The sequence below is a fragment of the Podarcis tiliguerta genome (genome assembly GCF_965153285.1).
Source record: "Podarcis tiliguerta genome assembly, chromosome: 3".
Taxonomy (NCBI): Eukaryota; Metazoa; Chordata; class Lepidosauria; order Squamata; family Lacertidae; genus Podarcis; species Podarcis tiliguerta.
Window position 1 is genome coordinate 35,586,108 of NC_139536.1, and position 21,981 is coordinate 35,608,088.

The 21,981-nt window shown below is 40.5% G+C and overlaps 1 protein-coding gene across 3 annotated transcripts in view; it reads left to right on the top strand.

The window, feature by feature from the left end:
* Positions 1–21,981, top strand: part of KIF6 (kinesin family member 6) — a 149,733-nt gene that overhangs the window by 50,231 nt on the left and 77,521 nt on the right. For all 3 annotated transcript variants that reach the window (XM_083434456.1, XM_083434457.1, XM_083434458.1), the window contains exons 12-13: positions 826–949; positions 6,070–6,222. In XM_083434456.1, coding sequence (XP_083290582.1) covers positions 826–949; positions 6,070–6,222 — 277 coding nt within the window. The remainder of the gene's footprint in view (positions 1–825; positions 950–6,069; positions 6,223–21,981) is intronic.

The window sequence follows — 21,981 nt, forward strand, 5'->3', positions numbered from 1 at the left end:
ACTTAGTTGAATATGGCCTAAAGATTCTGTTAGTGCAAAGATTTCTCCTTGCACAATATGTTCTTTTTCTGTTTTGGTGCACCCATAAATCTGTTTTGTGGTTCCTCCAATCCTCCAGAGCAGATTTGTGGGCTGCATGTGAGGGAGGGGGAAATCCAGTTGCGCTAGCAGTATTTCTTGTGTGCACTGAACTATTTTGTTGAATACTGCCCTTTGATAGATTGGAATTGATGAGAGAGGTAGTTTGAGAAGAGAGTGTAGATAATATAGTTAAAGAAAGTCATTTAGGGCGTTGGTCTTCCACTAGTACATCTGGATACACTACTGACCATGAGAAGTTGTGTTAGAAACACTACCGTGTGGTAAAAATAATAATTAAGAATTGGATCCCAAAAGGCAAGTTCTAGTCCTGAAAAATATGTGAGATTGCTGATTTAGGACAAGACATTAAGATGTACTGTATGTAGAGAAATGGGGTCAGTGGCGAAGCAGGAAATAAGCTGAGATGAGAAAAGAGATGCTACTAGAAACAGAGGTTTAAATGTAAGGATGAGAAATGGCATTTTTTAGAGGAAAGCAACAGAGAGAGCAGAAGGCTGGAGGAGAAGGATGACATCAGATAAAAGTGATGAAAGTAACTGTTGCATTCAAAATTGATTCAAGTGGAACGAGAAGACAGGCAAGAGGGCCATTGCAGTGGTCAGCAGCAGTAGCATTCGTCTTTTACCTAGGCTAAATAAGTTGGTGCAATTTGCTTCTGATGGAGATAGGTCAACAGAATGTCAAAATTAAAGAACTGACAATTGCTTTTGTTCCATTTAATAGAGATTGCTTAATAATGCAAAGTTACCTAACAACCATCTGCTTGCATCAGACACTAATAATTCAGTTGGATATGAAGAGTTGAAGAAGTTGAAGGATCTTCTGCAGCAACGAGACAATGAAATCAGTATCCTTGTCAACGAAAATGAGAGTCACCAGTCTTCAAGTAAAATGGCCACTAATTTTACATGTCAATTCAAAAATGCAATGTGACTAAAATGTGTGTGCGTGTGTTCTATCTAAGCTGAGGTATTGTCCTGGCTTTCCATAGTGAACTACTCATACCTAAGCATCCTAGCTAGGGAAAAGGCTGATACAGGTTCCCCCTGAAGTTGCCCAATGTTTCCATGTCAAGCAGCACTGGACAATCACCTCCCTTAATTCAAGATAGAACTTCATCTCCCCACCATCACCACCATTCCACCTGCCACAGGGTTGAGGCAGCTCTGCCTAACTCTCTTCCTCTGACCAGAGGTGTGTTTTGCAGGTATAGGTAATATGCTTGGGAACAGAGATAAATCCCAATGCCTGTAAGAGGTGAGCATTCTCCTTGACTATGCTTGGCTATCTCAGGGACAGTCCACCTATCCACCTTATATTATTGCTATTATCCATGTTCATTTTTCTTGCAAGCACCCTGATTGCGGAGGATTTCTATAGCCCTTTGTCATACCCTTCTAGGGATCATCTCAGACCATTCTATACGTGTGCTTGAGAACAACATAACAGCGTTCTGTATATTCTAGTTACTGTAATAACAAGCTCCAGATATGATGAGTTAACTAAGTTATTTCCCACCTAAATATGCATGGACCTTATTTTCCACGAATCAGTTAAAGTTGTATGATTGCATAACTACACAACAATCTCGGAGGGTAATTTTCCCTTCTGTCTCCTACCCCACTGATCCATTTTACACCTTCAGAGGCAAATATGAATGATTTCTGACTCCAGAAAAGGTCATCTGACTACAACCCACATCATCACTAGACAGCTTAGCCAATGGTAAGGAATGATGAGAATTGTACTTCAACATCATCTGGGGGCCTTAGGCCTAGAGAAAGAGACAAATAGGGCCACATGTAAAACCATGCCCAATGAAACTATTTTAAGGCAGTGAGCCTCATTGCACCCAGGGGTGGAGGAAGGGGGGTGCGGTGGGTGCATGCTGCCCCGGGTGTCACCACTGAGGGGGGGTGTGACAAAATACCGGGTGGCACTCACTGCGGGGCCTGCAGCATGCCCAAGCCATGCATCTCTCCTGGGAGAGACACAGTGGCTTGGGCACACGCAGGCTCTGCGCTGCCCAAACGGTCCGCCCGCTGCCTCCCCCCAGCTGTAGGGCAGCTGAGTGGGAGGAGGCAGGCAGACTCTGGAGGCCCTGTGGTGCGCCCTGCCCCTATGGGCAGCTTGCCCCACCCCTGGGTGCACCACCCCAGGCGCCCAAGCGGCTTCCTCCGCCTCTGCCATATAATATGGCTCAAAGAGGAGAATCCATTTGGTACCACCTGTTGGGGGTAATACATGCGGGCAGTGCCACTCACTGACCCCAGCAGGATGGTTTATAGCTTCTCTCCCCAGCACCAATTCAAAGCAGGCTGGTTTGGGGAGTCTCCTGAGCATCTGCAGATGGTCTACATCCTCAGTGGAGCTAAGTCCTGATGTTGAATGCCTCTCAGAGCAACAGCCTCTTAGAGACAGCTGCTTCTACAAGGGGGCAGAGGGCCTGATGTCAGCCTGTACCATTCCCCACTCACCACCTCCTGCTGCTGCTGCCTTCAGTTGGGCTGAGTGGCAATCTAGCCACTATTTCTGCTCCACCTGCACTCTCACAGTGGCAGGGGACTCCCAGAACCACAAAAGTATGCATGTCCTCACCAGAATGGGGCAGAAGCTGGGAGAGACTGACATCTATTTGTTCCTGTCCCATAAACTCCCCCTCACACAGATAATGCTGCAGGTCAGGGGAGCCTCTTTCTGAAAGGAGACATATTGATATTTTAGCTGGGTTAGACATCATGTTTGTATTTTCATTGTCTAAGTGAGTTCTTCCACGAAATTCTGCAACAAATGTTTGCTACACCTTTTTTACCAGACTCCAAGGTTTACTCTTATTGCCTGCTCTGAAGCAGGCTAGTTTAATCTCCTGGATGTAAGAGCTTTAGTGTGTTGCTTAGTCCTGACCTAGATCCAGGTTTCTGGGAACCTTATGTGAAGCACTTTCTGAAAAATAATAATAATAATGGAAAATAGCAATGCTATATAAAGCACTATTTATTGCCATTCAAAAAGTTGAATTTCCTGTAATTGTTATTTTTAGTCAAATGAAATGTTGCTGAACTGTGGATTTAGAGTAAATGTAAATTTTTATTAAACCTGAGATTCAATATATATAAAATTTAGCTTTTGAAATAGTCCTGTGCATTCTATCAATTCATAGAAATATATACATAGCTGTAGTTTTAGTAAGGCATAGAAAATATAATTACTGTATTCTAGTTTTTTGGTTATTTGAAAGAACTGCAGGCAAATAACAGCATTTTATTTTTGAACTGGGGCAAAAAAAAACCTATTCTGGGTTAAAATCAGATCTGGTTTAAAAGTCCATATATATAACATGAACCACATTTTATATGATATTGTTTAATATTTAGATATGTTTTACAGTCAGAAAAATCACTGCATGGTTAAGCTGGATAGGTCAAACTGTATCCCACCACTGTAAAACCTGAATATAATAAATGTTATTAAAATATTGAAGAGTTGTCAAAACTGAAATTTTGCATGGTATATCTACATTACGTGACATGCTCTGATTAATTTTCAGACTGATGCATTGAGGAATTGCTGAGGTAATGTGTTTAAAATATTTTACCTTTGTGACCCCTCCCCCCATTTGTGACCATTCTTTGCCCTGGCATAACATATCACCAAGTTTTTTCTTGACCTCTTTTAACACTCTTCCTGTTCTGGTTAAAATCTGTTTTGTCTTTATGGAGATTTTATCTTTTAAATCAGCTTTCCACCTGGCTGCAGACCAACAGCAGAAGCAATGATGGTACCATAGGGCTATTCTCTCAGCTCTGCTGAGAGACCAGCTTCATGGATAGCTCATTTGGTAGAGTATGAGTCTGTGAATCTAAGGGTTGTTGGTTTGAGCCCCATGTTGGGTGAAAGATAGGTTGGACTAGATAATGTTTGTGGTCCTTTCCAACTCCATGACTCTATGATTCCTCCTCTCCCTTAGTTGTTTCCATTCAAGCTTATCATTTTGCAAGCTTTGTAACTTGAACTGGCATTTCAGTTTTTCATGGTCCCCTTACTTCCCATCCCACTTTTCCTTTTGTGTATAATCTTTTAGATTGTAAGTGTGTTGACATGGACTATCTTGTTTGTTAAGTGATACTATGTAAGCTGCTCCATGAGTCTATTAGGCTGAAGTGCAGAGTAAATTGGCTGAAGAAGAAAACAATGGAAAAGTAAAAGGTATCCTAGTTGTACCTTACTTTCCAATGAAGATTGGGAGTGATGGTGGTGGGTGAAACTTATTTGACTTTTGGAATGGGGCTTTGTTGTTGTTGTTGTTTAGTCGTTCAGTCGTGTCCGACTCTTCGTGACCCCATGGACCAGAGCACACCAGGCACTTCTGTCTTCCACTGCCACCCGCAGTTTGGTCAGATTCATGTTTGTAGCTTCGAGAACACTGTCTAACCATCTCGTCCTCTGTCGTCCCCTTCTCCTTGTGCCCTCCATCTTTCCCAACATCAGGGTCTTTTCCAGTGAGTCTTCTCTTCTCATGAGGTGGCCAGAGTATTGGAGCCTTAGCTTCAGGATCTGTCCTTCCAGTGAGCACTCAGGGCTGATTTCCTTAAGAATGGATGCGTTTGATCTTCTTGCAGTCCTTGGGACTCTCACGAGTCTCCTCCAGCACCATAATTCAAAAGCGTCAATTCTTCGGCGATCAGCCTTCTTTATGGTCCAGCTCTCACTTCCATACATCACTACTGGGAAAACCATAGCTTTTACTATACGGACCTTTGTTGGCAAGGTGATGTCTCTACTTTTTAAAATGCTGTCTAGGTTTGCCATTGCTTTCCTCAATTTAAATTGATTTGAGGTGGTCTGGGGGCTTTTTAATAAGTTTCTAATTTTTAAAGTACTTTAAAGGTAAAGCCTCTGAGAGGTTAGGAAATGTTCCTGCCATACACTTCTTAACACAGCCAGAAGAATGTCCTGGAAATGATGCAGTGGGGGTCCACCTCCCCCCCAACCCCCCCCCCCACATAAAACATTCTGTTGGTTGAAGTTCAGATCAGCCATGGTAAATAAGTTAAGTTCCCCTATTAAGCAAACAATTTAAGTAAGGACAAGTCATGTTGCAGTGCATGGTCAGTCTAAGCCACTTCCTTCAACAACGACTGTCAGAAGCCTGAGAAGGAAGTTGTGGCTGCCAAGTAAGGTGGAGAAGTGTTTTGTGTATAAGTGTGGGATGTGTGAGGATTTGCAAGTGTGTTAAGGCCTTTATCTATCTGTGTTTGGAGGGTTTGCAGGGTTCTGGGCAGCTGGTTCCAACACTGTTCAACTGTGGTTTGTGTCAAACCAACCATAGTTAATGTTAACCAGTTTGTCGCTTCAGACTGCAGTTATGTAGAAGTGAAAACTTCTGTATAAGAGGGGGAGAAGGGAGAGAGAAGTACACAAACTCAAGGCTTCCCTAGGCTAATTCATGCCACACTAAACTGTGCTTTCACATAACATCTGAATGCAATTTGTGTGAATCTATAGAATTTATTTTCTGGCTATTTGATGCAGAGAATATGCCTGGTGCTTTGGCTTGCAGTTTCTGTGCTTTGGGGTATATATGAGTCACTTTGTTAGTGGCTTAACACTTCTCTTGAATATTTGAACTTCTGTATGATGCATATTGGTATATTTTGTGCATGCTATACAACTTGGAATATGTTTAGCATATATACCCTGGGCATGGCTAGCCTGCTGGGGACTTAGGTATGATTCTGGTGTAGCCCTGTAAACTGCCTGGGTGGGATTCCATCTGGAAACCATATGTAATGCTCTGTGTGCTCTTTGAAAGGTGAGCAGGGTATATGTTGAAATAAATAAAAGTAAAAGATAAAATAAATAATGCCTTTTGCTTTTAATATATAATCAACAGACCTCTTATTCTAAGAAGAGTGTTTATAGTTGTCTCAAATTTGCTTCGGAAATTTTCCTTAAAATGAACTTTAGATATTTTAGTAAATATGTTAAAGAAGGAAAAAAAGAAAGCGCAAGATGCTCTTCTCCAACTCAGTGCTTCTCCCAAGGAGATCGCAACCTCAGAGAGTGAGATGTTTTCTGTCACTTTGGAAAATAGATCCAGTTTACTTCACAGGAACACAGGTTAGTGGCTTCAGACTATTCTCCCGTGTTTAATTACTATGTGCCATCCCTTGAGGTGCTGTACTTATGTGTAGAATATAATAAAGGCTGACTGTAGTATTTCTGCATCATGTCTCTACTCTTTTGCTTCTACTTCATTTATGCAGAAAGGTTTGTTTGTCCAGCCAATTAGGTGTCATAAGTAGCTTTTACTCGGTGGAAAATGTGATTAAGAAATGGCTATCAAGTCCTGGAACAGTGCCTGGATTAATTAATAGTCTGGAGAGCCAATAAACTGAAGCAGGCAGATGCCCCGTGTTTGAGCGGTTTCTGAGTCTGGGAAATTGGTCAGTTGCCTGTTCTGGATAGGGTTGCAGTCCCTCTGAAGGAACAGGTATGTAGCTTGTGGGTACTCATTGATCCAGCATTGTCACTGGAAGCTCAAGTGTCCTCAGCTTCTAGGAGTACTTTTTATCAGCTCTGGCCGGTAAGCCAGCTACAACCATTCCCCGACAGGGATAGCTTGGCAACAGTAGTTCGTGCATTAGTAACCTCTAGACTTGATTGCTGTAATGTTATTTACTTGGGGCTGCCTTTGAATTTTGTCAGAAACACGCAGCTAGTGTAAAACACTACTGGACAGTTTGCTCTCTGGGGCATGCAGTTGACAACATGTGACACCTCTGTTGCCCAGACTGTAAATTAGTTGCTGAATTAGATTCAAGGTTTCACTCCTGGTGTATAAACAAACTGGTATCTGGGAAGCCAGCTCTCCTTATACATTCCAACCTGTTGACTTGGATCTCTGGGTGAAGATCCATTGATGATGCCACCAGTGCCTGTGGTGAAACAAGCAGAGATTTGACCATATTCTTTTAACATTGTGGCATCCATTCTCTGGAATTCCCTTCACTTACAAGTGAAGCAAGCCCCAATGTTATGTTTTTGCCATTTGTTGAAAACGTCTTTTTTATCTCTGTAGTTTTTATTTCTTGTTTATTATGTTTTAGTGCTGCTTGATTATCTGCATTATGTTTTATATGCTATTTATGTACACCATTCTGCAGTTTTCTGGATGTAGTTGGCTTAGAAATTCTGAAGTCAGTCAGCCTTACTGTGAGCTTTAATAAAGCCAATTATACTTAGGGAGGCTGTTCATTGTATGGCTTACATTATCTATGGTAAGAGTGGGGAGCTGCCAGTTTGCTGGCCAAATGTAGCCTCCTCATTTGGCCTGCAAGGCCATTTTGGGGAAGCTGTGCCCACTCACCTAACACCTGAAATCCTACATGATGTCAGGGGTAGGTAAGAGATTTAATTCCCAGTAGAAGAAATGTGAACATCGTCAAGGTAGAAATTCTACTATTTAATAAAAAAAAGGTATAAAACATCCTTTCTCTTAGTTAAATGTCGTGATTTCTTTGAACAAATTTTGTGTTAAGTAAAATGAAATCTGATTATATGAATGGTTCACTATAGACCTTTCTTACAGTACAGGCATTTAAGCAGTCTGATAGGCCAGTTAAATTTTGGGGAGGAGGGCAGGAACTAAATCTTTCCTTTGTTATATTGAAGTGAAGGAAAGCTTGAATACTAAATGTCAGTACTGAAAAAGAAGACCATATTGTTCTTTTTAAAATAGCAGTGGTCTCAGTGTGTTTATGTTGTTTGAACATGTGTTCTAAATAGTCACCTGGAACTATTCAGTGCTCTAGAAGTCCCCACATGACTCACTCCATCCTTGTAACCATTTGAGATTCCAAAGAAACAAACAAAAGCAAACCATGAGTGCTGAAAGGCATCTGAGATAGAAGTTTTCATTCAAACAACTTCCCACCATCAATAACGCTTCGGGTTTTGTAAAACCACTATCAAGTATTAGATGAGGAATAAGCAGCTGATCAAAAATAAACGGAGTTGGGTCCATAGGGCTCCTAAGACAAATGGAAGAGTCGTACCTTTGACATTACAATTTCAGAAGTTGTAGTCAGTACTAAGCAGAATGACAAAAAAATGTACTGTGAAGAAGAAAAATAGAAATGGAGACAATTTAAATGATGAAACTTGACCTTGATTTTTTTTTTTTTTTACTAAGATTAGGAAAAGTGGTTAATAAGTAATCTCAAAGTGGATTAACATTTAATATGCAATGACAGTTTGAGAGATAGAGCAATAGAACGGAAGAGCCTACTAATACTGAGTGGCAACGGGAGGGCGGGAGAGAACGCCCACAGCCATACCAGTAGGAGAAGCAAGATATCTAAAGAGTGTGGTAACAATGCTTTAGATACATAAATAAAGTCAGTATGCTACATAAAACTAAACCTTCTGAAAGTGTGAGTTGCAACCCACACAGATGGGTCCCAGAATATTTCAGGGTGGATTGCGCAATGAGGAGCTTTTTTCATTTAGTGTAATGGAAGGTGTCCCAAAGGTCATTTAACTCAACATCTTGTCTTTGCAGGAAATTTGGAAGATCCAGTTCTGGTGTAAGATTAATCCAAAGCATGGCTTAATGCAAATGAGCAAGCATGTGGGTTCCCAGAGAGGAGATTGTAGCTGCTCCTCCCTGGCCAATGTGCTGTTGCACTGCACTAAGCTAAGTCATCGGTGTCATCTGGATTTGAGTTTGTTCCATGGTTTAGAGCTTGTGGTTTGTCTGGGAGAGCTAAATGATTATATCAGACACAGATAGCGTGCTAAACCAAATCATAGCTTAGCTCAGCACAGCAGCAAAATGACCAGGGAAAAGAAAAGCTACTGCAATCTCCTCTCTGCAAACAACACAATTCAAACAAGCACAATTCAAAGTGTTGGTGCTGACCTTTAAAGCAGTAAATGGCCATGGCCCAGTATACTTGAAGGGGTGTCTCCACCCCCATCATTCAGCCTCACCGAGGTCCAGCTTCGAGGGCCTTTGGCGGTTCCCTCCCTGCAAGAAGTGAGGTTACAGGGAACCAGACAGAGGGCCTTCTTGGTAGTGGCGCCCACCTGTGGAACGCCCTCCCATCAGATGTCAAGGAAACAAATAACTACCTGACTTTTAGAAGACATCTGAAGGCAGCCCTGTTTAAGGAAGCTTTTAATGTCTGATGTTTATTGTATTTTTAATATTTTGTTGGAAGCCACCCAGAGTGGCTGTGAAAACCCAGCCAAATGGGCAGAGTATAAAATTATTATTATTATTATTATTATTATTATTAACAACAACAACAACAACAACAACAAAGAGACTGAGTTAAAAATGCAAGAACCAAATTTAGGTTCACCTTGATACTTAGTGTCATGAGACTAAGGCTGCAAAATTCCTAAACACTAAGAAGTGAACCTCATTACATGTAGTAGGAATTACATTTGAATAAACATGTACAGGAGTGCTCTGTTAACATTTGAAAATTGAATATCTGAAGAAAAAACTTAATATCTGTTCTAACGACTCTATTGTGCTATGTTAAATCTTGCTTGTCGGGCCTAGTCTGCCTTGGAATCCTCTCATGTTCCATTATCTGTGGATGTCTTGGGTTTGATAAAATGAGTAGCTTGAGTCTGAGCCAGTGGTATAGAACTCACAAGTAGACGTATGATATTAAAGCAAGGGTGTTTTTCCCCATATAAATATTTTCCACATTTCACTTACTTTATTATTCCAGTTTATAATCAAGAAGAGATTTCCTATATGTTATTAAGCTGCTATGTCATTTCTTTTCATTTTGTGGCATGCTATATTTCATTTGTTACTGTAGGTAGTGTGAAATTTAATTGCCAGAAGGTGCTTTTTTCATAATTACAGCTTTCAGATTAGTGTTGTAAACCATTGTGAAGAACCTGCAACTTAGAGCCATGTAAGAATTCTGTAAGAGTTCTTCATGATCATTTGGATGGAATGGCCTAGGAAAGAGTAGATTTAATAACTGTTTTTTATACCTACTACAGTCAAAGGAGATAATCAAAGTGGTAAACAAAGTATGAAAATGAACATAAAAATAAAATTGACAATAATAGTTAAAATAGCTTCAACACAATTCAAGACTAAAACAAACATTTAAAAATGGGACACATTTTTGTGGTAACAATCAGATTAAACAGCAACTGAATCAAAGGCTTTTTTTTTTTTTAAAGAAAGTCTTCAAGTTCGATTTAACTTCCAAGATCATTGTGGTCCCCATAACAAGAGCTACAGAGCAGGTTTGGGGCAGCTCAGACCCATGGACCAAATGGGGCCCTCCAAGCCTGTCTAGTCCTCAGTACTCTCCCAATTTTATGCCTCCTCCCCAAGCCTCCTCCCCTCTCTCCAGGCCCCGAAACCTCCCTGGGTCCTTTTGCTATTTGCAATGTGTCCTTGAATTGTGATCATGTCTCCTTGCTTGTCTGGATAGAGACTGGTAAATGTGTGTGTTGATACCTGTAGCCTGCTGTACAAAGGTAGGACTTTCCACTTGCACTGTCCACTTTTGCCTCTGGCTTGCAGTCTCCAGAAGGTTTCCCACAATACAATGCAGCCTCCAGAGTGGAAAAAGGCTCCCTGTCACTGCCATAGAGAAAGCCCTATTGTGTATTGCTACCAACTGTACCTCTGAAGTCGGTTGCATGTGCAAGAGGACCACATCACTTGAGCTTAAAGGACAGACAGATTCTCAGAGGAGGAGATGGGTTTTCAAGTAGCCATTTAGGGCTGATAATAATCAGCACCTTGAATTGAACTTGGAAAGGAGTCAGCAGTCCAGTCTTGTCTTGCAAACCCAATGTCAACAGTAGATAGACACTCAGAACCCAGAGACTGCTGAACTGCATAGGAAGATGGATTACTTAATTTTGTAAAAAGTGGACAACTTCAATATCTTATTTTTATTTAGAGATAAAAGCATATGCTTGCCATCTTCTGTCTAGTCTGTCCAGCAAGCTTTTGGCAACATGTATGAAACTCACAGATCGTTACAAATATAAACTTGTAGAAATATAAAATTTTAAATGCCTTTATAATGTATACCTATCAAGCAAGTGAAAGCTGACTGGTCTGACTGGAATGAAGAGAAGTCCTTTGTGTTCTAATCAATTCTTTCTTGGGCAAATAAAAGAGAGATCTGTTGCAGATTTAATTTGTAGTGTTCTCTTTCCCACTTAGTTAATTCTCTTCATTATCTTTCTTATCTATTTCCAATTGACTTAAAAAAGAGAGTCTGGCTGAAGCAGGAAAAGTAGAATTAACTCACAGACTCCATTTGATGGCAAAAACCTCCTGGAACAAAGAATTAAAAACACTGGAGACAGCCTTATCCAGATGAGTTGAATGTGTTATTCTGGAATCCAACAAGAAGGCTGGAAAAACATGACCTTCAAATCTTAGAACACATTCAGTGAGATCTGACTACACATCTTGATCAGAAATAAATACACAGAGGAGGTCGGACAAAGCAGCCAATAGCAACCTTTCCAACATCCATAAAACACTAGACCACCTAACTTCATCATCTGTTGACTTTGGCCACTGAATGTTATTATCTGCCTTGTTTTTTTATTTTAAAAAATAGTTTTACTCTCTTAATTTACTCTCTGTTAATGGTTGTGTGTGTGTGTAATAGTCACTATTTTTTATGAACAGATAATCTGAACTAGGGAACAAGGGCGCTCTCTTGTTTTGTGGCCTGAGATTTTCTCTCTCTCAATCTCCAGATGTCCTTTTAGCAGCGACAGATACCTGAATGATGCTTTATGAGCTAGATGTGATCCTTCCTTCTTGCAGAATATGTTAGTGGCATTTGCTGCAGATGAACTCATGGTAAATTTTGATATTAGCTCAATAGTAGAAGAAAAGCCACAACTTAAAACTCCACACAGAAAGAATTTAGCTGGCAGAAATGTAAAGGATGAAGAAAGGCAGTGTGGTTAATGATCTAACTTGAGTGGATTCCTTTTTATCAGAAATCACACATTTTTAATTGGCACAATATCACAAATAAAGACACAAATGCCAATAGTGTGAAAATAAAAAAGTTGTTAAAGATATGCAGCTGGTGTTCATTTCAACAGTTCTCAAAACAATCCATTATTATACCATTTTTATAGGATTAATTCCAATGATGTCAAATAATCACAATCAGCATCTGCTGGTCCTGCTGGAGACCACATTCCCCAAACTGATCTCTGACTAGGACTTAGCTGAGCTAGAGAAAGACTGCTGCTTCTTGGCTTTCTTGTTGGAAGCCATTGCCCACTCTTAGGCTCTTGCTTCAGAGCCCACCTAGACACAACAACAAGGAGGAAAAGGATTGCTGCCCAACAGTGGCAGCTTTGGGGAAAGAATGAGCAAGCCTGAAATTGAACTAGCAAGTTCGGTGTGTGTGTGTGTGTGTGTGTGTTACTGTTTTTACTATTCCGCTGGGAGCCGCCCGGAGTGGCTGGGGAAACCCAGCCAGATGGGCGGGATATAAATAATAAAATTTTATTGTTGTTGTTGTGAATGTGACTAGGGGGCCCTACCTGGAGTCTCTTGCCCTGAACCCACAGAAACCTGGAACCAGCCTTGATTCCAAATGATGCAGCTGATTGCAGTTGTAATCCAAAAGATCTGGAAGGTACAAGGTGGTTAAAGGTTAATTTGCTTAATCCGCCAGAGTCTCCCAAGTTTCCATTGTAGAAGTTTCCTTACGTAAGATATGGCTGATGGTTACTTGTTGTCCACATTTTTCTTAATGTTCACCCATATGTTTTTGACAGGATGTGGATTCATTTTGAGAAATGTTACACTGTGTGTGAGAGAAAGAATGACTTGTTCAACACCAAGTGAACTCCATAGCTGAACAAAGACTTATGATTTATTAGAAACTTCACAAATGGGTTCCATAGAGCAGAATTCTTAAACCTTGGGCCCCCAGACATTGGTCTACAACCTGCAGCATCCCTATCCAGCTTATCCAATGGTTAGGGATGATGGGAGTGGGAGTCCTTCAACATCTGGGGACCCAAGGTTGAGGTAGACAACTAGAACAAAGCCTATGGACTTTAATAGTATAGGCATGCCTAAAGAAAAAGATTATTACTGATTTCATTGATTAGTAAGTAGTTCCTCTTCTCTGTGCTGTGTTGCTTGTACAGTGAGCATCATGTCCTGAAATGATCTCCTCCATAATCCTGAGAGGGGGAGGGCTTGTCCTAGATCTTTATTAGATGTTTGTACTGATTTAAGAGCTTTTTTTGTATTGGCTGATTTAAAAGTTCTGCTGCATAGTAAAAGTAACCTGCTGAAATCAGTGGCAAATCCCCAATTAATTAAAAAAAAAAATCATCCAAAGGCTATTTTAAAACAACCTACTAATTATAATTTCTGTGCGCTGCTCTGGTTCACCAGAAGCAGCTTAGTCATGCTGGCCACGTGACCCAGAAGCTGTACACCGGCTCCCTCGGCCAATAAAGCGAGATGAGTGCCGCAACCCCAGAGTCAGCCACGACTGGACCTAATGGTCAGGGGTCCCTTTACCTTTACCTTATTAATTATAATTGGTACATTAAGAAAATAAATTGCTCAGCAGTGTCTTATATCACGGATAAAGAATCATTATGATACACTATTTCTTTTGCAGAAGAAAATAATTGAGGTTTTAATAAACATGCCATTAATGTCTAGAATTCTCAGATATGAACAAAGAGGCAAGTTGAGGCAAGTTGTTTAGTTAATTCTTATGTTTCATTTGGAATCCTTTTTTGTGTGAAGATTTTAGCGTTCCTTTGTTTTTAATAAATGTGCTTTAGACTAAAAATTATTGGGAAGGAGTTTATAGAGTTGTGTGTGCATATCTCCTGTTTTGCAGAGGCTTCCCTCATTAAGGCTGGCTGCAGATAGAATATTCCCAAACTTCTGATCATGGTTTTCATGTACCATCATGGTCTCTCCTCCCCTCTCATTGGTGAATATTACCCTCCCTAACTAAGATGACCCTCAAGAACAGAATTTTAAAGCAGAGTTTTGAAGTGGGTTATTAAAAGCCCTGCAATTCCTTGCTACTAGGAAACAACAATAAAACAATAAAAGTGGTAGGATGGAAAAGAAGCTGGAAGCAAAACTTAACTGTCATTACAGACTAGATTTTAAAACCAGAAGTGGAATGTCCAAGGTTTCTGTTGGGAATATAAATGTTTCTTTGAATGTGGAAATACTGAAAAGGGATGTGATGTCGGGGTTGGGGTTTTCTGTGCAGACATCCCATTCTGTTTAAGCAGGTTTATTTAATTAACTAGATTCTGGTGCAGAATTGTTTACAGCTGTAGGATCTATCTCAGCAGGCTGCATGTTGAAATAGGATAGTATGACTAGTAGTTTCCATAATGTATCATAACTTTTTATCTTTGTAGAAATTGGTGACTTAAAAGTATCAGACAACTATGCAGGTGCTTGAATATAATTGCCACATTTTATTAGCAAGGCTTTAGGACTTCTAGCAAAAAAATATGGCAGTTTGTATGCTGTTTTTCTTGTAGGAAGAGATGTGTAAAGGTGTCTTCAAAGGGGATGCTTTGTCCAAGCAGGTTGCCAAAAGAGCCTCAGGAGCAGCTTTACTTAGTAATTCTTCCTTGCAGATGCAGAGTAACTTGGGCACCAAAGCAGTCATTCACACGTGCTTTTTCCCAGCATTAATGTAAATCTTTATTTTAGGGATAGTTCAGACATTAGTGAGCTAGAGATTTGTGTTTGCCAATCAGCAAAACTGTAACCATCAGGCAAACTGCACATATGACTCATGGCATAAATGTGTATGTCCATATTTACATATGTGTGTGTTTTCTGTCGTTGTTCCCTCAGATAGGTGAAGAGGAACATACCATATTTTTCTGCGTATAAGACTAGGTTTCCCCCCTAAAAAATAATGTCAAAAATTAGGGAGTGTCTTATACATGGATAGTGTCTCCCCCCATTTTCTTAAACCTGAGTCCCCCAAAATAGGGGGTGTCTTATACGTGGGGGCGTCTTATAGACAGAAAGATATGGTAGATATCAGATGGATGTAGATGGATGTTAATGGCCACAGTCCTAATACCCCATAATTTTTTTGCCCTAATGCCCCATAAATAATTTTTGAGAATGTTTATGATAACGATCCCTTGGAAATGGTAATATGTGACATGGGTCTAAATGTCTGAAAATTAGTATATGTGTGTTGGGGGGGGGGAATGTTATTCAGTCTTGAAATATTGTATGATACAAGCCACTTAATATACAAGTCCACAGAAAATCTGCAATTCATTTTAAGAGCTGTAATACCATAATAGCTTTTGTTTGGGAACCTAATTTGCATACATTAACAATGGACATGGGCAATAGCTTGAGTAGAAGACACTTTTGTTTGTGCAAGGAAAAGCTTGAATTTACACTGTTGTAGTCCTCCCTGTAGGGATGCGGGTGGCGCTGTGGGTTAAACCACAGAGCCTAGGACTTGCCGATCAGAAGGTTTGTATTCCCGCGACAGGGTGAGCTCCCATTGCTCAGTCCCTGCTCCTGCCATCCTAGCAGTTCGAAAGCACGTCAAAGTGCAAGTAGATAAATAGGTACCGCTTCAGCGGGAAGGTAAACAGCGTTTCTGTGTGCTGCTCTGGTTCGCCAGAAGCGGCTTAGTCATGCTGGCCACATGACCTGGAAGCTGTACGCTGGCTCCCTCGGCCAATAAAGCAAGATGAGTGCCGCAACCCCGAGTCGTCCGTGACTGGACCTAATGGTTAGGGGTCCCTTTACCTTAGTCCTCCCTGTGCAGGCCCTCCATTCCTGTGTCACAACCTACACCACTCTAGAGAGTTCCCTGGCTCTCAGGGCTTTCTTTTTCTTCTAGAGATGCAAGTGCTATAAAAAGAGGTTGCAAGCTAGCGTTCTCTCAATTTTAGTTTCCCTCAGTTTCTCGTGTTTTGAATCTTAAATTTATTGAATTCTCCCAATTTCCCAATTTCCACATCAGTCTGTGGTGTTTTTTAAAAAAAAAGAATTCTCATGACTTACTATGTCATCTAATATATAATTTTTTTTTACACAGTTATGTCTAATGTTTTTGAAATCACTTCCCTCTCATATAATGTACTTCTTTGCAATTTATAGTGCCATTTCCCTAAAACAATGCACTTTCCCCTTACATACACTTCTTGTACATATTTTTGTTTTGAGAACCACATCACTAAATTATTGAGACATACTACCCTCAACACTTACATTTTAGCACAGTGATCTAAGGATCATAGTGTTAAGCTGTCAGTATCTGATGTAAATTCTGAAGAAACAGTTTGGAATTGTACAACAAATTATAAAAGGTAAACTGAAACAGCATTTATATAAATAGCAGTCCATCTTTATTTGCTGTTCTCCATCAGCACACTTAAAATTTCTTTTCTTTCCTTGAAATAAATGTAATGAAGAAAATTAGTGAAGTGTCATTGAAATTTAATCAAGATAGCATTTCCAAACTCATTAAGTGTCATTGCTTCTTGGGAACATTAAGATTTCTAAATTAGATTAAAGCTCCCATTTTAAGCCTTAGAGGATTTGAAATGTTGCTTTTAAATCTAGATTAATTGCTACAATCCGCTTTAGTTGCGTCATTCCCATATAGTCTTGTGTTCTCTGTAATAGGCATTTGTACCTAAGGCGAATAGTCAGGCATGGTTAATGAAATACCATGAATGTTTGTGGAAGATTAATAGAATTTCAGAAAACATTTCTTTTATATTTCAACCAACCTGTCTGTGTAAATACTGTTAAGTGCATATTTTTCCTGTGGTAAAGATTAGTAAGAAATCTTCCTGCTCGTGTGGTGAGCTTTTTCCTATGTTGTGTGATTTACAGAGTGAAATTCACTCCTTAAAGAAAGCCTCATAAAATGTCTATCCACCAATGAATTTTTAGAGGAAATTGATGTTGTTAGTATTGGATACTGTCATTTTCAAACACTCCACAAAACATCAGAGTCTTATTGCAGGAGTTCATTTTAATGTAGTGACACACTACCTCAGCTTTGGACATAAATTTCCAGGAAAATATACCCCCTTTCTTTATTAATATTTTTATTATTTAAGAAACGAATGCAAACATTAAAATAATAACAATAACAGAAAACTGTGTATGTGTGTGTTGACGTGTATTTGAAATGAAAACATATTGGCATTCAAAGTGAATGAAATAAATTGCAAATGAAAATATATATATATATTATATGAATGCTATAAACCAAAAAGTTTTTCTGAGGTGTCTAATGTTAGATACATCCAGAAATAAATTTTACAGAGTTCCTAATAATGCATGTGGGAGAATATTTCCTTGTTGCATTAATATATTATGAACACAGTCCATTTTTGAAAATACTCTCCTGATTTTAAGAAGAAAAAGAGTTTGGATTTGATATCCCGCCTTTCACTCCCCTTCAGGAGTCTCAAAGCGGCTAACATTCTCCTTTCCCTTCCTCCCCCACAAACACTCTGTGAGGTGAGTTGGGCTGAGAGACTTCAAAGAAGTGTGACTGGCCCAAGGTCACCCAGCAGCTGCATGTGGAGGAGCGGAGACGCGAACCCAGTTCCCCAGATTACGAGACTACCGCTCTTAACCACTACACCACACTGGCTCTCAATTTTAACATCTTTTCTCCAAGCTTGTATGATGAAAATGCCAGTTTGCACCATTATAGGACATCAGTAATTTTCTGGATATGTTGTTCTTGCCAGTTCTCATGGCCATTTGTAACATGACAAAGCTACCACGAATTGACTGTGCCCTACAGTTTTGCTAAGTGAAGTGGTTTGGAGTATTCAAAGATACAGAAATTGCCAGATATGACATTGTGGTTAAGCCAAGTTTTTGAAGCCTTTTTAGGACTTGCTGAATTGTAAACTCATTCCACGATGAAGCAACCGCACAACTGTTTTCCCTGCACAAGAAGAGCATAAAAAGTCAACTCATAGTGATTCTGCAATACCAAATATGGTTGTGGGAATCATTACGAAGACATTTTCAGCTAGCTTTTATAGCCATGAAGTGCATTATTTTCTAACAGAAGTCATGGTGCATATAGTATAATAGAAACAGAGGTACTTTCCCAGCCTTTCTTAACTTACATATTCTCTCCAACACAAGCATCAGTGTTGGGAGAATGTTTGGAAACCTGTGATAATGTGAAAGGAATGTGTGAACTCAAGTTTGTTGCGTTTGCACTGACTATATATTATATATTACTATGGACTCTAAAAAAACCCAAAAACTTCTTTTAGAAGGCGTGTTTTCTTATTTCTCTGCAAATGTTGCTATCTTATAAAGGGATGCTCATATAATGTTGTAACCAGATGAAAGCTAACCTTTTGCTTCAAGCTCATCAGTCCTATGCCAGATTCCGTAGGCACAATGAATCATGATAATTATACATGGGTGAGAGCATTTCATAGCTGTTTAAGGATGGGTTGTTTGCAACAGTGTGAATCTAGGACATAAAAAGAATTGTCTATAGCATTTGGAATCCATTTACTTTGGACAGTTCACCAAAGACTTCATATTTCGTTCCTCCAAGGGAAAAGATGACTCCTCATCAAAACAAATTAAAGCTGGTCAAAGGAAACTTTTAAAGAAATGAATTGAAAGCATTTGAGACTGGAAGAAAAAGCAGCTAAAGAGTTACATCACTGCTTCATGCATTATAGCCCTTAGACAACATGATCCCCAAAAGAACATTTCGGATGGCTTCTAAGCCTTGAGGTTCATTTTGAGTTGTAGCTTCCTGAAGACTGCTTTGACCCCCTATGCAAAATATTTCCTGCCCTTCTTTCTCCTGTTTCCATGAAACGGCACTTTGGAATAGTTCTTTGTATTTCTTTATATCTTAGTCACTGATATAGAGATTAAATGCTAGGTGTTCCTTCAGGAAGACCAATATAAACCATGGCAGTACCAGTAGGGCAGGCATGGCCAAACATGTTGTGGTTTTGAATCTTCCTTGCCTACCAGTCTGAGCATTAAAGTGTCGGAATCTCCACTACGACTGAGCTACTACTCCGGTCGAGCCTTCAGAATCTCATCCAACAATGATTAACGACCTGAGCCTTTGATAAGGCTCCAGGCACGTTCCCCATTCAGCAAAGTATCAAAGCAGCAGAAGAGACGAGATGTTTGAGCTACATTGCTAGGTTTCATTTCTAACTACGCAGACAGAAAAGAAATATGCATGCTCTCTATGGGAAAACAGAGAGCAACTGGAAAACAAAGGAACAGGAAACCAGTAGCATCACATCCGTCTCCTGTCTTCCATGAGACTTCCAACAGTCAGGAATCTCTGGAATGCAAAACAGAGTCTTGTGACTCCAAGCACTGCACAGTGGCATAAACAGAAACCAACATAAAGATTATGGCAGAATCCATAGTCTTGAGTTCAAGCTCTTCATCCAATAATAGCCAGGACAATTTCCTTGTGGGGCACTATATACTGGTGCTGGTGTGCTGTGATTGGATGCTGAATTACACCACATCCTGTTCTCTTTTATCATGGTGATGTGGGCAGGATGGAAATTTATGGGTGGGTGGGGTATTGCAGCAAGTCTGGAGTGTCACCTTAGTCCGAAGGAGTATAAAATATGGTATGAGTGTGCTCTTTCCCCTGCCTTGCCTATGTCTTGCTTTCTACTTCATCCCATTTAACCATCCCACTAGTGTATCTTTACCAGTGAAACAGCCCCACTGGCAGGGTGTTCCACCAGCAGCTGTCATGGCTTTATCGTATCTAGCATCCCACTGATACAGTACACCTTCTGCCGAATCCTATGACACCTCAGCAAGCTTTATAACACATTGTTTCCCTGCACTGGCACTAATTCTAAATTTCCAGTTCTTTAGGCTGCTGAGATTGCCAGGAATAGCTGTAATAGAGCATAAAAACCACTGTATTAAGATAAATATATTCAAATTTATTACACATAGCCCTGAGAAGTAAAGACACAAGGCCTATGATTGATCATTCCACACAAAATATGAATCCATCATATTAGCAGAACTGGTCCAGGTGGATTTTAAAAAATGGCTGGAAGATGAGAACTCATATAGTTCAGAATAAACAGTGATGATGTGGAAAAGGTGTCTTACATTAATCTTATCTCAGCGGAGAACTATATTTATAGATGAAGCAAGACTTTCTAGACTCAAAGCTAGAGGCAGTGGGGGTAGACACTCTAATGTGCTATTGGCAAAAATAGAGAATTGTTCCTGTTAGCTGGTGGTTAGTAAGAGTAGGTTTCAAGTGTATGAAATTCAGACTTCCAGATCATTGTTTGAGGAATGGACACCTTAGAAGAACTATTTTGTGTATGTCGTCTTTGTTCCTTTCTGCTGTATGCCATGATGTTCAGCATTAAACATGGCAGTCAAAGTTCTTTTTCATGCCATGCCCTTATGTCTGTTTGGTTGCCCTTGCACCACTTGTCCTCCAGCTATCGCCAGATCTATGTACTTATGTGGCGCTCCCCAGTAAATCATGGGGCTAATTGAGCTCCACAGTGCTGGAGAGGACACTTGGGTACAATTTCTTAATGGCCCACTGCACCTCACCGTTCCGTAGTGGGACTAGGAACTCAGAAGAATTGCTAGCATTGGCTACTGGAAAATCTCCCAGAATATTCAGGAATCCATTGGTTCCCATGAGTCTCCAGGATCAGACCATCTTAATAGGTCCCCCATCCCTTCAGGTTATTACTATTGTGTAGTATTGCTATTAGTAATAATCTTAGGATTAATTATGTTAATCGTATTTTTCATGCATTCCGACAGAATGCCACCTGCTGCCCATGAAGAGCTTTTAGACCAGGAAGACTCAATAAAGGGAATACTGTGTAGGGAGAGACAGAAGACAAAAATACGCTGATGGACTTAAGAAGTGCAAAGTCTTCTGTGTTAATTACATAACAATATTTTGAATTAATTCTTCACTGATTCTAGTTCTACAGGTTTCTGGTATGCAGGGGCATTGATACATTTGCTGTCTGCTCAGCTGCAACCACAACATTTCTCAGAGCGGGGGGAAAGTGTTACAATACTTTGGTTTGTAAAAACATTAGCCTACTTCATTGGCTTTCAACCAGTATGCCATAGCACCCTGGGTGCCTTGAATGATAGTCAGGGGTACTGCGGGCAACACTGGCCTCTGTCCCTCTTTCCTTTCCTTCCTCCCTCTGATGCCTTATCATGTCTCTGCCTTCCAAAGGCTTGCACAACTGTTTGTTGCAGCAGACCTGGCTACAAACTCCCCAGGTAAATGGTGCCTCTGGGGCTGGCCAGGGGGTACTTCCCAGGCCCCTGTGGGGCAGTGGGAGGAGGCACCAATCTTTGGGGCTGGGGGGGGGGGCGGAGAGATGAGGGGCGGCAGCAGCGACTGCCCAGAAGACTCCCAAGGAGAGGGGAGAAGAGAGGAAGTTGAGGGAACACTCCACAAAGGAGGGTGTTGGGAAAAAGATGAGAGGCTGCCAGCTCGGCAGGCAAGGGGTGACATAACTGGTCTCCTGAGCCCCACAGGGGTACCACAGAAAGCTGGCAGTTGGTTAAGGGAGCCATGGACCCAAAAAGGTTGAAAACCTCTGGTCTACTTCATCAGCTATAGAAAAGAGAAGGTTGTGGTGTTGAACTAGAATTTACTGGGGGAACAAGGTGAGGCAATAGGAATTGCTCCTCTGCCAGCACAGTTAAATTCCTGCAGGGGTGCATCTGAGGAAGCAGATGGCTGCTTCAGAATGCTTAAACTATTAAAAAATTGATTTAGTCTTTTTGCTTGCACCAAGTGAAATAAC